Source organism: Manis pentadactyla, chromosome X (assembly GCF_030020395.1).
Source record: "Manis pentadactyla isolate mManPen7 chromosome X, mManPen7.hap1, whole genome shotgun sequence".
NCBI classification, from domain to species: domain Eukaryota; kingdom Metazoa; phylum Chordata; class Mammalia; order Pholidota; family Manidae; genus Manis; species Manis pentadactyla.
This window is the reverse complement of record NC_080038.1, coordinates 122,442,901-122,460,384: the sequence shown is the minus strand read 5'-3', so window position 1 is coordinate 122,460,384 and position 17,484 is coordinate 122,442,901. Positions and strand designations below refer to the sequence as shown.

The following is a 17,484-nucleotide window of genomic DNA, read 5'->3' as shown; positions in this document are numbered from 1 at the left end:
GATTGTTGAATTTTTGCAGACTGAATAGACTGTATATAACCATAGGTATAGATTAGTATATAGAAATCCCAGGTGAAATTTTCCATTAACTGGAAAGGAGAATGTGCTCTTATGTCTCCACCCCAAACAAGCAACAATTTTCTCTGGCATGACTGGGTCCCTGAAAGATAAAGACAGAGAGGGGAAAGGGAGGACCTACTGGAGATACTAATTTTGCAGGCACAAGCTACAGGCAGGCATCTTTATAATAGGTTAAAGAGGAAATTACAGTGAACAAAATAGAGATCCGTGTCCTCTCAGAGTGTATATTCTATCAGGAGTGAGAGGGAGGAGACATATAATAAATATGCATAATAAGTGAGATAACCATATATGTTAGAAAGTGATGATGCCATGGAAAAAAGAAAAAGTAGAGCAGGAAAGTAGAGAAAGATTGGGAGTGCTAGCACAAGTTGAAATTTCAAATATGGTGGTCAAGGTAGGCCTTATTGAGAAGGGGACAATTAAGTAAAGACTTGAGGAAGGTGAAATACAAGCCATGGAGATATCTGGGAGAAGTGTTCCAGGCAGAGTGAGCAGCATGCATAAAGGTCCTGAGGCAGGAAAGCTAAAGGAACAAGTGGAAGCAGTAGTAGGAGATAAGGACATAAAGATAAGAAGTGTCTCAATTCTGTAGAGCCTTTGTATTGGTTGTCTACTGCTGGGTAACAAATTGCCCTAAATTTTAGCTATTTAAACAATACACAGGGATTCAAGAGTGGCTTGGGTGTGTGATTCTGGCTCTGGGTTTTAAGAGGTTGCAGTTATCTGAAGTCTGGGCTTGAAGAATCCTCTTCCAATGGCAACCCTCCTACACTGTTGGTGGGAATGTAAATTGGCCCAACAATTGTGGAAAGCAATTTGGAGTTTCCTCAAAAAACTAAAAACAGAAATACCATTTGATCCAGTAATTCCATTTCTAGGAATTAACCTGAAAAAAATACAAAATCCCTGATTCAAAAAGACATATGCACCCCTATGTTTATTTCTGTACTATCTGCAATAGCCAAGATATCAAAGTAACCTAAGTGTCCATATGTAGATGAATGGATAAAGAAGAGGTGGTACATAAACACAATGGAATATTATTCAGCCATAAAAAGAAAAGAAATCCTACCATTTGCAACAACATGGATAGATCTAGAGGGTATTATGCTCAGTGAAATAAGCCAGGCAGAGAAAGAAAAATACCATATGATTTCACTTATTTGTGGAGTATAAAAACCAAAGCAAAACAGAAGGAACAAAATAGCAGTAGATTCAAAGACACTGAGAAAGGACTAGTGGTTACCACGGGGTAGGGGTTGGGGAGGGTGTTGGGGGAAGGAGAAGGGGATTAAGGGGCACAATAATTTGCGGTCACAATATAGGTTGGTCAAGGGGATGGTAGTACAGCATGGAGAATACAGTTAATGATTCTGTAACATCTTACTACATTGATAGACAGTGACTGCACTGGAGGGGGCAAGGACTTGATAATATGGGTGAATGTTGAACTACTGTATTGTGTATTTGAAAACATCATAAGATTGTATATCAATGATACTCTAATAAAAAAATACAAAGCAAAACAGAAGGAACAAAACAGCTGTAAGCTCCTAGAAACCAAGAAGGGACTAGTGGGTACCAAGGGGAAGGGTTTGGGAGGGTGGTGGTGGAGAAGGAGATAAAGGGGCATAATAATTCACAATCACAATATAAGTTGGTCATGGGGATGGTAGTACAGCATGGAGAATACAGTCAATGATTCTGAAACATCTTACTACATTGATAGATACTAACCGCACTAGAGGGGTGAGGATTTAATAATATTGGTAACTGTTAAACCACTGTGTTATATATCTGAAACCAACATAAGATTGTATATCAATGATATTTAAATTAAAAAAAATTTTTTAAAAGAATCCTCTTCCAAGGTGGCTCACTCACATGGTTGGCAAATTGGTGTCTGTTGTGGGTGGGTGAGGAGGAGATGTGAAGAAGAGGAGGACTCGGTTTTTCCTTGTATATGGGCCTCCCCACATGCTGTTTGAGCATCCTGGTGACATGACAGCTGGCTTCCCCCAGAGTAACCAGTCTAAAAGAGAGTAAGACAAAAGTCCTAATGCTTTTTATGACTTTGCTTTTTAAATGAACTTAGAACACAGGTGAGACAAAGCATGTACACCAGTAGCTATACTACATGGCAGAAAGCACTGTGCTCCATAACCAATGCACAAATTCATGTACCAAGTAAGATGAAAAGTTCTAGAGATAGGTGGTGAATGTATGCCATCATTTCCACCATATTCTGTTGGTTACACAGGTCAGCCCTGGTTCCTTGTAGAAGAGAACTATCCAAAGGCATGAAGAACAAGAGGTTAAGGATCATTGGAGATCACCTTGGTGGCTGGCTAAAACAGCCTTTCTAGGCCATTATAAATCTGTGGTTTTTACTTTCAGTGAAATGGGGACACGTTTCAGGGATTTGAGCAGATAAATAACAATGATCTGAGATATTAAGGTAACTCTAGCTGCTATGTGAATAGACTGGAAAACGGCAAGGATGTTACCTGGAAGACCAGTGAGGAAGCTTTTACAGTCCAAGAGTGAAATGGACTAGGGTTGTGGTGATGTTTAACTGGTGATATTCTGGATACATTTTGAAAACTGAGATGATAGAATTTGCTAACGAATTGGAAGTGGGATAGGAAAAAGGGAGAATTAAGGATGACTCCAAGGGCTGTAGAGGAATGACAAAAATAAGTTAGACAGGTCTTTCCATAAATGAATTTATAACATAGGTGAGATAAGGCATGGACACAAGTAGCTATACTACATGGCAGAAAGCCCTGGGCTCTGTAACAGAGGCCCAAACTCAAGTGCCAAATAAGATGAAAAAGTTCTGGAGATGGATGGTGAATGTACTTAATGCCATTGAACTGTATGCTTAAAATGGTTAAAATGGTAAATTGTATGCTATATACATTTAATCACAATTTTTAAAAGGTGCTAACAAAACCAAAAACAAAAATTCAAGTGCCAAGAGTTCAGAGGAGGAAGAAGAGATGACCTTTGGCTAGGGAATAGGAGAAGGCTTTGAGTGGGGGCAGTCTTTACACCTAGGCGGAGGGAGCAGTTTGAGCAAATTAATAGAAGGCGGGAAAACTGGGGATGGACAGGCAGAGAGGTTTGTTAGAAGATTGGTAGGGTGCCCAAGGGGAGAGTGAACACGAAGTTGAGTTTTAACACTATCCTAGAGGCAGTATTAAAGGGACTAACTTGGATGGCCTTGTGCAGGCTGGATTGTGGGGGAATGGTCCTAGGGATAGGAAGGCCAGTTAAGAGAGTGGGTAATAGACCCACCTGTAATCAGACAGATCCATGTTTGAATCACTGTGCCAGCTCCTACACATAATAGCAGCGAGACTTTGGGAAAACCACCCAACCTCTCCAAACATGAGTGCCTTCATCTGTCAAATGGGAGGATGATAGTTACATTTTTCAAAAGATTGCTGAGGATTAAGTGAGATAAATATTTGCGTGCAATTACTATTATTGCAGGAAGTCAGATGTGAGATTACCAGAGCTGTCCCTTTTCGTGAAGGACAGCATCATTTGAGGATACAGGTGATAATTATGATATTCCCCTTGAAATGAAACATTCTCATTCAGAACCTCTCACTACACTAGCCTGTAAGGGAGCCCAAATTTCTGAAACAAAATTCATCTCTACAGCATATTTGAAATAAATCCAGGATATGATCTCATCTTATGAAGATTTCCTTTGTTTCCCTTCCTTCTGCTTTCTTCCCTATTTATTTTCCCTTCATCTCCCAATCCCTATGTTGCCCCCACTGAATGTCTTCCTTTCATTTTCCTTTCATCTTCCATCCTGAGACAGATATAGTCTAATCTCAGTTCCCTCATTTACTAGCTGCATGTTATTGGGGTGGTTATCCTCTGTGGGCCTCAATTTCTTCTGTAAAATGGGTTTAATAAGAAAATGTCTACCTTTTAAGGTTGTCGAAATTACAACAAAGAACACGTTACATGGCTATCACAGTGTCTGGTTTATAATAATAACTCAACATGTTCTCTCTTTCCCCTGTCTTTTCATCATTTTACTTCTACTGCCCTACTCCTAAGCCCCACAGCCGAGCACGTACAAGCCGTTGGAAGAAAGTACCTCAAGGCCAAACAGGAAACGCTAGATCTGGGAGGGGGCGGAGAGAGTAAGGTGCACATTGCGCAAGCGCGCTCTCTCCATCAGGTTTTGGATTTCAGCTGGGGAGTGGTTGGGGGAGTTAGGGTAGGGGTGGGAATTGTGGGGAAAAGGGCGTTGATTGTCCTGGCTGCCTGTCTTGCCCGGGAAAGAGGGGAGGCCTTGACCGCGCCCTCGGCGACTCAGCGCTAATCAAGGGACGCCTGGAGACCAAACTGTAAGTTCGAAAATAGCGGAGGGGGAAGAAGGAGGGGCTTTGCGGGGCGGGAGGCTGGCCCCCGGGCGGGGGCGGAGGGAGGCAGACGGCTGGGGGGACCCCGCGGCGCAACCGGGGCCGAGAGTCGGACGGACGGCGCCCTGTGCCCTTTGACGGCGTGACGTGGACACACTTCTTGTTCACCGACTCGGCTTCCTCCAGGGAATGGGCGGGCTGGTGGGTGCAAGGGAGGGAGACACAGGGACTTCCGTTTCCTTCTTGGCTGCGGCCCGGCCGCCGAGCGGAGTTGGCATTTGCAGATTGGGGCTCAGGCCGCCCCTCCTCCACGACCCTCCCCTCCGGGGCGCTCCGGGCGCCGCGGGCCTTCGGCGCTTGCTCTGCTGGCGCGGTGGGTACTGCTCGAGCGGGTTTCCTCCTCCCTCGCCCTCCCTCCCATCGGGCCCCGCGCTCCGGGGGAGGGCCGAAGGCCTGGCCGGGGCGCCTCGCCCAGGTTCCAGGAACCGCTGGGGGAAGGCGTGGGTGTGTGGCTTCAGGCCGGCTGGCTCCTCCGTAAACCTTGTGACCCCTAAGGCAAATTGAGTCAAAGAACTTTTTTTTTTAATGCTCAAAGGGACCGCCCCCACCCCACCCCCGGATCTGATGCTTGTGGCAGGTACGGAGCTGTGTGGAGTGTGTCTGGCGAGGGCGTGCGAAGCCGAAAGAACTGGAGGTAAAGCGCTTCCGGAAGAGGAAATTAGCTAGTAATTCTTCCCAACCTTTGCTGCCCTAGTCACCTCCCCAGCGTATTCTGTGAGTAAAACAATTAAATCTGACTTTCAGTTTCATTATTTTAAGTCAATACACTTAATTGTTTTCTTTTCGGAAGGAGCGGAGTGGTTATTGGTGAAACTAAGCAACTGCCCTCTCTACCTCCAAAAAAAACGTCAAAGCTTTGTGAAAACCTATCCGATTTTAATAATCTACTACTTTGTTTTTAAATAATTATGTCGCTAGTTCTGTCACAGCTATACCTTGATAGTTAATGACTCATAGAAATATACTCTTGTGAGACTGGAGGTTGTTAGAGTGTTTCTTCTCTTTTTTTTACTTAATATTTCTTACAGCCAGTTCACGAGAACAGTTCCAGTCGGCCATCTTAGAATTATAACATTTTGGAGTTCGAAGGGATCTTAGTCCAACCCTGTTGTTTTACTAAAACCAGAAACTGAGGCACATGAAGATTTCGTGGCTTGTGTAAGGCCACTTGACTACTTAGACTGGAACCCAAATTGTCTGGCTCCTTGCCCACTGCTTTCTGTGCAACTGCTCCACACAGTCTCCAAGCAAGAAAATTAAATATATTCAGTTCAACGCACATTTCTGACTCGTATACTACTTCGTGCCATACAGATGTGCTACTCCTTTCAATATATTTAACATGCTTATGAAGCCAGTGCTTGAGATATTTTTTCCCCATCATTCAAAAAGTGGCCACAGTTTAGGTTAAAAGGATTTATATACACACACACACGTATACTTGAATATACTCAGATAACTTCTTGAAGGATACACAACAAAATATTAATTGTGGTTACTTGTGGAAGGTGGAGAGGGAGAAGGTGGGGAGGCTTTTTACTGTGCACTTCACATGTGATCTAGTGTTGTTTGAATTTCTCATCATAAGTATTGATATTATAATTAAAAACAAATTTTAAGGATCACACACGTATCTATATCAGTTATGTAAATGTATATCAGTGGTATATGTATATATGTTTATGTACATACATGTGTTTGTGTATCAGTGCTTTGTATTATAAAATCCGGTGAGGTCCATATTAGCTCATCTAGTGAAACAGGCCTGATTATTGGATGCTCATGTTTCATATTTGGTTTTCTATTTCTCCTAATGTAAGGTGGTAATAAGAGTATTGTTAAGTTGGAAAAATGTGCTAAGGTTTTGATTATTGAATAGTGTAGCAAACCAATATTCAGGATATCAAATTTGACACTGAAAAAAATTTGAATGTAGAATCTTTGTGGATACAAATCAATAAAAAAAATTGAGACTAGAAAGATCTCCGATGATTAGTAGTTCAGCTCTTTTGTTTTTATTAATAGGTTAATTAAGACTCAAAGAAGAAAATGTTAGTTGCCCAAGGTTATATATCTTATTAGCAGAGCTTGGACTAGGAGTCCAGCCCAGTGCCACTTGTACTACATCTGTAATTTTATTGTTTTCTAGTACATTTGATGATCCCAACTAGGTGGACAAAGCAGTGCTAACTTAAAGGTCAGTCAGGCCCATTTCCATAGGTAAGAATTATTGTTTAGGCAGGCCCATTTCAATAGATAAGAATTATTGTAATGTACTAGTTTGTATAGTGCTTGAAATATTTTAGTAACATAAATGGTCCCCATACATTTGGTTGTTAACATTAGTTTATTTAGATAGTCCTTTGTTTATGCTATAAATGCTTAAAGACTCCAAATACAAAATAATGGTGTTTCTGTTTTTGTTTGCTGTGATAGTCAAGTCTGGTAGCTAGTGCTAACAGGAGGGGAAAAAAAAGCTATTGTTTATAAAATACACATTTATTGAGTACCTACTGTGTGCCAGGAATTGTACCAGGTGGTAGGGTTCTTAAAATGAATATGACAAAATAGATGTCCTAGTTTTTCTAGGGCTAAGAGATTATCATGAGCTGTCACTTCCCAACCTTTATCTCTGTTGTCTAATCTGGTAATAGTATTACAAATGTAATCTGTAGCACTGTTTAAGGTCATCGAGCGACTAGATTTAAGGAGACAAAAACAGTACTGGTAAAATAAGAAATTGATACTGAATTGAACAAATTGTATTTTCATATCTGAGAGATTCTCTGTATTGTGGGAAGAGTCCTGGATTGGATGCCTGGGCTCTTGTCATGGCTTTGTTTCCAATTAGCTGTGGGATTGTGAGCAAGTCACTAAACCCCTTGGTGCCAAAATATTTTTTTAATAAATTTTTCAATATGTTTATTTCATTTAATTTGAAACCTAAAAATACTTTGAATATTTTAAACTATAAAACGAATAAGTTTATTATAGAAAATTTATGAAATTCAGAATAGTGCAAAGAGAATTAAGTATAACCCACATTCTTTTGTATTTACTTACTGTTTTTCACTTAGGTGCCTACTGTATGTAGGTTGTTATAATCCTTTTTCTCTCATTGAACATTCTGTATTGAACATTTTCTATGTCATAAAATCTTTTAAAATAACAGTTTTTATTTATCCTGCATATTATTCTATGCCCCAGTTCCTTTGTCTTGTAAAGGAATAGGCTTCGGCTAGTTGATTCCAAAGATTTAAAATCCATTATCGTAGTTTTTTCTAAACTTATTATCTCAGATTTTATCAAGGAAAAAAAATTGCATGAAGCAATCCCAAGTCTGTTTGGAATAAATATCTCAAAAAGGACAAATTAAGAACAAGTAGAAATAAAAACCTTAATTTATGGTTTATACGTCTCATTTGTTTTTAAAGTTTCATGAACTAAATACCTGATTTTAATTTGTTGGAGGTTTAAGTGATATATGTGCCATTAGTGTGTTAAAAGCTGGCCTGTTACATTTTGTAAGGTGGGTATGGAATAGGTTGAAGAGGGAGAGACTGGGCTTCTGGGTTTGAAATTCTGGGATTGTCAGAGCACGGAGGAGAGAAAATTTATGGAAGCTCAGAAGGGTTCAGTAACTTGCCCAAGGTCCAAATAGCTATTAAGTTGCAGAGGTAAAATTTGAATCCAGATTTCTCTGATTCCAGTACTCAATGCTTTTTCTCTATTGCATGCTGTATTTCAAAAAATGAAGTTTTCCTAAACACATTTCTTGATAGTTTTGCTTTGGTCAAAATTGACCAACTTGGTATCTTTGAATAAATTGAGAAGCTAAGATGAGAAATGTTGAGAGGAAAATGGTTTTCAGGCTGAGATAACCCAACCAGCACACCTTGAGCACCTTCTACTTTGAGCTGAGCTCTAACATCAACATATTTGATACATTTTGGGGTTTGATTTTGGTGTGGTTTGTACTTTGGGGGAGGGAGCAAGAAATTTCCTCTACCTCTCGAGGTTCATGCTAGCTGGTTTAAGAATCAAATTGACTTGGGAAAGATAACAGGAGAATGAAAGAAACCAAAGTTTAATTATGCACATTGGGGAATCCATAGACATAGATTCCAAAGAAAGTTAGGGACAAGGTGTATCTGTCATCCTGAACCAAGGAGAAGTCTTCAGACTTCAAAGGAAAAGGGAAGGAATTCACAGAAAATTAAAAGAGTAAATGTTTGGTAAATGAATGTTTGCTGGGCCACACAGAAACAATGGGACATAGAGAAGAATTTTAACCCTTTGCCACATTCCTCCCTGTTTACCACTCCTAGGTTATATTACGAGGTAGTTATCTATGGTGATAGCTCTCTTCCCGAGCAGGTCCTGTATATAGATTCTGTTTATGCAGTTAAGGTGGGGAGGTCAGAGTTCCTTTCTGAGTCTTTTTGCCCCTTGATTATTTTCAACTCTGAAATAATCTTCACGTCACAATGGTACATCTTGGGTCAGTGTGCTCGCAGCCCCTACAGTACTCACTTTGGATACATGTGATACACTTACCATGATCTGCTTTTATAACACACACATATATATATACAGATATATATATGTAATTTTTTAACTTGTAAATGGGCACTATATGCCAATAATTTATTTAGCTTTGTAGCAGTTTTCATTTATAATCCAATTATTCAACATTCATGTAAATCATTATTTACTGTAGAAATTATAGTTAAGAAACAAGTACATTAAGACATTTAACAATTCAGTTTTCCAGTTGTTAGCATATATGGCCTACCTCTAGATCATTATTGTGCACCTCTTCTTTTTGACTGTTATAACCTAGATTTGGCAGTTTACTGAATCGAGTATAAGTTACTTCAAGTTAATAATTATTATATATGATTTGTCCCAGCTTGACTTTCTAATGTTACCATTTATCCTTAAGTTTTATTTATTTATTTTTACTGAGGTATAGTTGATATACAATATTATATTGGCTTCAAGTATATGACACAGTGATTTGACAATTGTCTACATTATTAAATGCTCACCCCACCTAGTGTAGTTTGCTTTCTGTCAACATAAAGATGTTACAGAACTATTGACTATATTCCCTATGATGTACTTCATCCCCATAACTAATTTATATCAGAATCGAGATTTTGTGCCTCTTTATCCCCCTCACCTATTTCACCCACGCACTTTATAACATATTTTCAGGGATATGAGTGAGACATGATGAAAAGTGAGGTTTACTTGTACAGACTGGGAATAGGTTAAACTCAGATGATCAGTCAGGTTTAACTCTGAGTTAAGGCTGATTTCCTAAACTGGGCAAAGCTGGTACTACTGTGCATTCCCTGGAGTCTATAAATACTTATATGTGGTTTGAACTTTTATACTTAAATCCTGTAATAATTTGTTGACCTCACAGGTCTCTTACATATATATGATCATGTATTGCTATGTGATTTACTTTTTTGTGGCTCCAGCTAATTTTTCAGACCTTGAATGGACAAAGAGTCTAACATTTTCTGCTGCTTCACCAGACTACCCCTTCTGCTGATAATACTAATAGTAATTTCCTTAGAGCTATATTGGTCATAATCACAGGGTTTGCTTTTTGACTGTCATTTACTGGCAACATGAGCTTTGATGAATAACAACTACTCAGAAACCAGTTTCCCCATATTTCAAATGAGGGCTATGATATGTTTTGTAGGTCAAATTAGATACCACATATGAAAATGTCCTAAACTGTAAAGCATGTTACATATTTTAGTTATCAGAGGTAACATGATAAAAAGAGGATGAGCTGTGCAGTCATACAAGCTTTTACTTAAATTTTGACTGTTAAATAGGATTAGAACTTTTTAGTTTCTATTTGGTATGTTTTAGTGGGTTAGAGAAAACATTTACATGTAGCTATAATGATGGAATGGAGGGCAATGAAATTAGTTGGTAGACAGCGTTTAGAATGCATGGGCACTGATTAAATACATTACACTGTTTTAATCTGGCTTGTAGCTACTTAGGCACTGTTTCCTTTACTTTGTGTCATTTTCAAGTCAAACCTAGACAGAAGACAAACCTACCAAATGTTTGTTAATAGGCAGCAGAGTGGCTTTCATAGAACTACGTATTTTTACCAAGGAAAAAGAAAAGTTGTTGGCTTTTTTTCAAAAATTTATTTCAGCACTTGCTTGAGATCCCAACATGATCATGGAAGAGAATACTTAATTCAGAGAAATATCTAGGGTTGGTATTACGCATGCACCAAGTCATCCATTAAAAGAACCTCAGTGTGGCACTTAATGGAACCACCTGATTATTAAATAATGCATCTTAATCACTCTGTCAGGATAAGTTATCTGAACAAGTATCAAATAGAATAAGTTCCAGTTTTATGCCAGAATCAGCTTTATGCCCTTAGTCAAACCATGTAACTTCCTTATGCTTCAGTTCCCTTATCTTTCAAATGAAAGAGTGGTTTTTGTTACCTTGTTCAGCACAAATATAATCATAGTGAATAAGTTTTGTTTGTGCATATATATAAAGTATAATGATATTTACTTTTCAGTGTACTTGATTTTGAGCTGCCCTTTTGTAAAAATTATTTTAGGGAGATTTTTGGCCAAAAATCAGGGGAGAGACACTATTCTTACCAGGCCCCAAATTAATTATTTTTATAAGGCAGTGAGTGAACAGTTCATAATTCCAACAGTAGACATCACTCAGAAACATTTTTAACAAAATCCTTTTATTTTCAACTCAAGTTAACAATAAGTAGCAATCAGGTATTACCTGTGTTTCTCAGCCCTCTCTGCTGGTGGTTTATTGTCTCCCAAGCAACCAAAAGGCATCTGTTTGTGGCCAGCCACCATGGACATGACCTGATTACTGCTTTTACCCCTGGGAGTTGACCTTTATCCCTCTTTTTTTTTATTAAACATGATGATTGACACTTTTGATATCAATTTACAGTTTTTCCTTTCTCATCAGAGTGGCTCAGAGGCAGTTATATAACAGTAATATTACAAAGTAGCAAACTGGCAAAAATCTGCAGGATAGGCAGAAAGATAAGGAGCAAGAACCTACCCTTCTTTCTCCTTGTTGTAAGATCTAAAAATTATCTACTGTGAATGAAAAGCCGAAACCTTGCAGTTCCAAACCCTGCTATTGATAGTTTACTGGGCCAGTGTATTCGCAGATGAAGAAAACATGGTCACATGACCAGTAGCCAAATAACATCCCTAGGCTTCTGGACAGAATTGTATAAGGGACCTGACTAGTCAAAAGCACAACTGCTTTTTAGATTTTGGTTAGAATCTAATATAGTTGCTGGGTAAAATTTAGAAAATTAAGAAAAGCACAAAGAAAATAAAATCCAGTGCACCCACTGCCCAGAGATAAACACAATAGAATTTTGATGCATAGTTTAGCCTAAGTCTTTATATGTCCTTATTTTTTAATAATTGATACTGTACAGTGATTTTGTAACCAGCTTTTTTCACTTCAAATGTCATGAACATATATCTGTGTCCTTTAGTATTCTTCTATAGCCTGAGTTTTTTTTTTAAGAGGGCATCTCTCATATTTATTGATCAAATGGTTGTTAACAACAATAAAATTCTGTATAGGGGACTCAATGCACAATCGTTAATCAACCCCAAGCCTAATTCTCAACAGTCTCCAATCTTCTGAAGCATAATGAACAAGTTCTTACATGCTGAACAGTGCAAGGGCAGTCATCACAGAAACTTTCGGTTTTGATCACACATTATGAACTATAAACAATCAGGTCAAATATGAATATTCGTTTTATTTTTATACTTGATTTATATGTGAATCCCACATTTCTCCCTTATTATTATTATTTTTAATAAAATGCTGAAGTGGTAGGTAGATGCAAGATAAAGGTAGAAAACATAGTTTAGTTCTGTAAGAGGGCAAATGTAGATTATCAGGTGTGTGCCTATAGACTAAGTATTAATCCAAGCTAGACAAGGGCAACAAAACATCCACGGATGCAGAAGATTTCTCTCAAAACGGGGGGGGGGGTGAGGTTCTAAGCCTCACCTCTGTTGATCCCCAATTTCTCACCTGATGGTCCCCCTGAGACTGTGCCTGTCTTAGGTTGTTCCTCCCTTGAGGAATCTTACCCGTCTCTGGCTAACCAGTCATCTTCCGGGGCCATACTGGGAAATGTAAAGTTGGTAAGTGAGAGAGAAGCAATATTGTTTGAAAAGGTTAGGTTTTTACTTCTTTGCAGATTTATGCCCTGTGGCTTCTATGCCCAGCATTTGTCTTGAGGTATCTTTACCACTTGGAAGAATTATGATACTCGGTTATAGCCTGCATTTTTAATGGTTGCCTAGTATCCACATTATCAAATTGTTGTCCTCTTTTGTTGGACATTAAGTTTTTTAGTTTTTATAAATAGCACTATATTGAACATACTTATATATACATTTTTTAAAAACATCCATGGTCATTTGCTTAGAGTTAATACTTAGAACTAGAATGGCTGATTCAAAAGGTAGTCATATATTTAAGACTTTTAGAACATATTGCCAGATTACCCTCTAGAAAAGGTTTACCAATTTTTAGTTCCACTAGCAAAAGTACTGTTGTCCCCTACCCCTCCGACTATTGAGTTTTTATTATTGGCAGTGATGGTGATCTCTGCCAAATAGGACAAAAAGATACCTTTTAAAATGTATATTTCTTCTTTTACTAATGAGATAAAAACAGTTGTATGTGTTTGTTGGCCATTAGTATTTGCCATTTGAAAATTTACCTATTTTCTATGGTGTTCATCTTTTTCTTACAGATTTTTAAATGCTTTCAAGCTTTTTCTTAAGACTATTCCTAATCAATAAACAAGGTAGATTGAAGGAGGTGGTGATAGATACATTGCTGTTTGAGACCATTTAATAATTGTGCTGAAAGCAAATAATGACACAAACAAGTTTAGACAAAAAGTCTACTCTAACTTTTTTTATAATAGTTAAATTCTTAGCTTTCTAAATGTCTAGCATGAAGGTTTATAAGTATAATAGAATATATTAACATTTGTGTTTTTAAAAATGCTCATACATGCTTGTATATTCATAGACTATCTCTGGAGAAATACACAAACTAGTAAGAGTGATTGCTTCTAGGAAGATATTGGGGAGGAAAAATTTTCCTCTGCCCTTCTAGGTTTTTTTTGGCTGGTAAATTGATATAAGACAGATGAGCAGGAGAAAAACATCATGTTATGTACATACAGGAGCCCCATAAGAATATGTGACCATCGAGCAGTCAGGCGTTTGAGACTTATATGCCATCCTGAGCTAAGAAGAAAGGGGTAAGGTCTGCGACTTCAAAGGGTAGGATAGGAAGACAAATTATAGAAACAAGGGAAGAGTGAACATTTGGTAAGCTGATGTTTGCAGTGCCATTCAGAAGCAGTGGTACACAGAGAGGAATTTGATCTCCAGGCTCTGTCAGTCTCGCCCACCACAGCTTACCGCACCTATCCCATATCTTTTGTCATTATCTCTGGGTGTAGTTCTCTTCCTGGACCAGACTTTCTATCTCAGTTCTTTTAGGCAGTTAACGGGGAGGTAAAAGCTTTTCCTGAGTCTTTTGGGCCTTGACTGACTTCAGATCAAAGTAAACCCCATGCCCAACTAGCACTTTGGGGAAGGCTCATTCTGAACCCCTTAAGCTCCACCTTTGAAACTTCCCCAAGAAGTTTCACAGCCCAGAAGTTGAACTGGTAGATTGCTTCATCTCACTGAACCAATTTTAGTGCTGACAAATAGATCAGTTAAGTTAAATAGCTGTATCTCATTTCAGGAGACAGTGATGCAGGTGTGCTCTCAAAGTTAGGCTATGGTGTAAGCAATCAGGTTTCAAAAAAAAGAGGCATATCTTTGGAAACAAAAGAAAAACAACAGTTAATAATTGGAGCAGATTATAGTCCAAGTTTCTGAGTTCTGAAGACAGCCAGTTGAGAAGATTTCTAGATGTCCAGCACAAAGCATCTGCAAACAGTGAAGACAGGCAGTGGCAGTCAGATAGATTTTCCTCGTTTTACAGTTTGAATGTCTCTGGTGATCATTTTGAGCAGCCTACACAGCAGCTGGTGTGAAAATTGTCTGTACATGAGCTGTTACGGGTATTTCTCTGAAGTTTTATCTAGTTGTCCAGCTTTAACTTGCATGGCTTTGGGAAAAAGGCAATTTTAGTTCTCAGTGAGCCCAAGTCTGAAGGGTGAGAGAAAGTTGGAAATGTTAGTTCAGAGAGCTGTATAGCCAGATACTGGAGGAAACTAGAGGAATTCAGGATCCAGTCCAGTTTACAGGTAGACTCTCAAAGATAATTAGCACTAGAGTTTGATATCCGTAAAGGTATATTACAGAAACAATTTCTATAGTGATCCACATTTTCATCAAAGGTAAGCACAGTAAGACTAATTTGTTTGCAGATTCAGTCTAGTTTCAACAAACTTGGCCTGGGTATTTACATAAGTGTAGCGAGAATAGTGATTGGCCATATAGACTCTTTTAATCTGCTTTGTTGGAACTGTTCATACAGAATCTCAGATTGTCCTTTTTAAAAGACTCTCAGGGCTAGAAAGCCAAGCCAAGGACTTGCCATCAGACTTTGCTTGCAATACCTATAGATTTGGGTTAATTCCTCTCTTTTTGAGGTCCCCAAGATATCTTGAGTTTATCATGCCTGTCAAGAAGTGACCTTCCTTACTTATCTGGTAAGGCTGTCAGGAACCCTGTACAAGGTACCAGGCTGATTTTTCCAAGAGGCTTTATTGACTCCATAAAGTCAATCTGTTTCTTAAAGCTGTCTCATTATATCTGAGTCTATTCATGTCTCTCTCAAACATGACATTCCAGTCAAAGCCTTGATAATATAACCAGTGTTTCCAGTTGTGTCCTGCAGAATACGAGGACAGATTCTTACTGAACTTACACAGATAACTGTATTGACATGAAAATAAGAATATGCACTAAGTTTCCAAATTCTGGAGGGATGCGGGGAGATAAAGATAAATGTTTCAGTTGGGCTTACAAAGGTATAATTTACTGAATAGTTTATAGTCATAGCTGAAGAGGAAAGGTTTCCTTATATCTGGAAAACAAAAGATGAAAGAACCAGCAATATTTTAAACAAAAAGTCATAAAGAATTATAATCATCCTCCTTAGTTCATTTAGTCCCATGTAATTAATAGTTGTTCCTTTTGAGTCCAGCTTTTCCATTAGTTTTGGAAATTCTTACAAGTTCAGTTTTATGACCTTAAAGTTAGCAGAAACCTGTATTCTAGAGTACTTGTCAGAGTCCTTTCCAGGAATTTCTCTGAAGATGAAAAACTTGTAAGAACACTTTTGCAAAACATCAGAGTAAAACAATGACTATAAGTGATAAAAGACTTAAAAATGGCAATGGTTTAAGATCTGATGAGAGTCTATTATAAAACAAGGAGATTTGGTTATGTTATGACATACATTTTAATAGTAACTTGAATTACAAGTAATAACATTATACTGGGACATACCAGATCTTTATGAATTTCATATAATTTCTGGAACACTTCATTTATCCATATAATATTACCTAAGGTGGTTTATCATCACTTATTTGACAGTGCTTCCCATGGAATTTAACATACCAAATAAGCCTAGTTAGTGTAACATTTCTCTTTTTATAAAGTAAGAGAGCAAATCTTTTGAGATGTCTGAGGGCCCTCTGGAAAAAAATCTCAAAGTTAGTCTGAGGTTGAAAAGACTTTTATTTAGAATTTGATTTTCAGGAAGTTTGTCAAAAATATCAAAATGTTTTAAAACACTTAACTAAATAGGATGGTGAATCATTATGAATAATAATTATATTCTTAAAGTGACCAAATGCAAAAAATGCAATTTTGCAAATGCAAAAGATTATGTGGTTTGAGCAAAACCAGTCAACGACCTGAGAAAGCACAGAAAATTATTTTTAGAGAACATAAAATTTTTGCTTTCTAGGTAGATTACTTAAAAAGTAAAGAGAAAACTCACAATCAGGAGCAGACCAACAGTCCAAGAAAACTTTGACTTTTAGCAGATAATAGAAATTATGTTTTAGTTTTACATAAGTACACAATTGATATTGAAGCCTATTTTTAAAAGCTTTATAATAATTGTTTTAGTCAGCGTGATTACATAAAGTAAAATTCTCTTTCTCTCTTACCAACTTTGTATTTAATTTGTCCCTTATTTTTCCCTTTCCCATTTTGAAATAATCAGTTTTACTTTGAGACAAATAAACTTTTTTCCCCCTTTAACAAAAATGCACCTCCATCCCTTACACCTTTTCTTACCCCAAAAAACACATCCTACTTTCCTCACACAGAGTTGTTTCACTCATTATTTCTAGTAGCTTTAATCACATAAACTAGAATTTTTAACCCTTAGAAATTTTAATTTCTAGTAAAAACTAAGTAGTAAGCAAGGGTGAACTGTTAGATCAGTATTCTTTTGTTTATGTTACTATTTTTTGCTTTCCTAATTTTTTAAAATTATTTTTAATTAAAATATCATTAATAAACAATCTTATATTGGTTTCAAATGTAAATCACAGTGGTTCAAGTCTCCGTGATCAACTTATATTGTGATTGCAAGTTATTGTCCCCTTTTTTTCCCCCTTCCCCATCACTTCTCAGCGTCTGTGAGTCTAATGCTGTTTCATTCCTCCTGTTTTGCTTTGTTTTTATACTCTACAAATAAATGAAATCGTATAGTATTTGTCTTTCTCCTCCTGGCTTTTTTCCCTGAACATAATACCCTCTAGATCCAGCCATGTTGTTGCAAATGGCAGGATTTCTTTTCTTTTTATGACTGAATTAATACTCCATTGTGTATATGTACCACATCTTTATCCATTCATCTATTGATGGTCATAGAT

At 37.7% G+C, this 17,484-nt stretch overlaps 1 protein-coding gene across 8 annotated transcripts in view; it reads left to right on the top strand.

The window, feature by feature from the left end:
* The first annotated feature begins 4,295 nt into the window (after positions 1–4,295).
* Positions 4,296–17,484, top strand: part of XIAP (X-linked inhibitor of apoptosis) — a 50,813-nt gene continuing 37,624 nt past the window's right edge. For 2 of the 8 annotated variants that reach the window (XM_036880821.2, XM_036880820.2), the window contains exons 1-2: positions 4,296–4,460; positions 5,071–5,249. Coding sequence is in view for 3 of the 8 variants with exons in the window: in XM_057496102.1 (XP_057352085.1) it covers positions 4,665–4,848; positions 5,071–5,169 (283 nt within the window). In the remaining 5 variants the exon portion in view is untranslated. Of the gene's footprint in view, positions 4,461–4,571; positions 4,849–5,070; positions 5,250–6,684; positions 6,733–17,484 lie in introns of those variants that run through there. The other 6 variants (XM_036880819.2, XM_036880815.2, XM_036880816.2 and 3 more) reach the window with 6 other exon arrangements.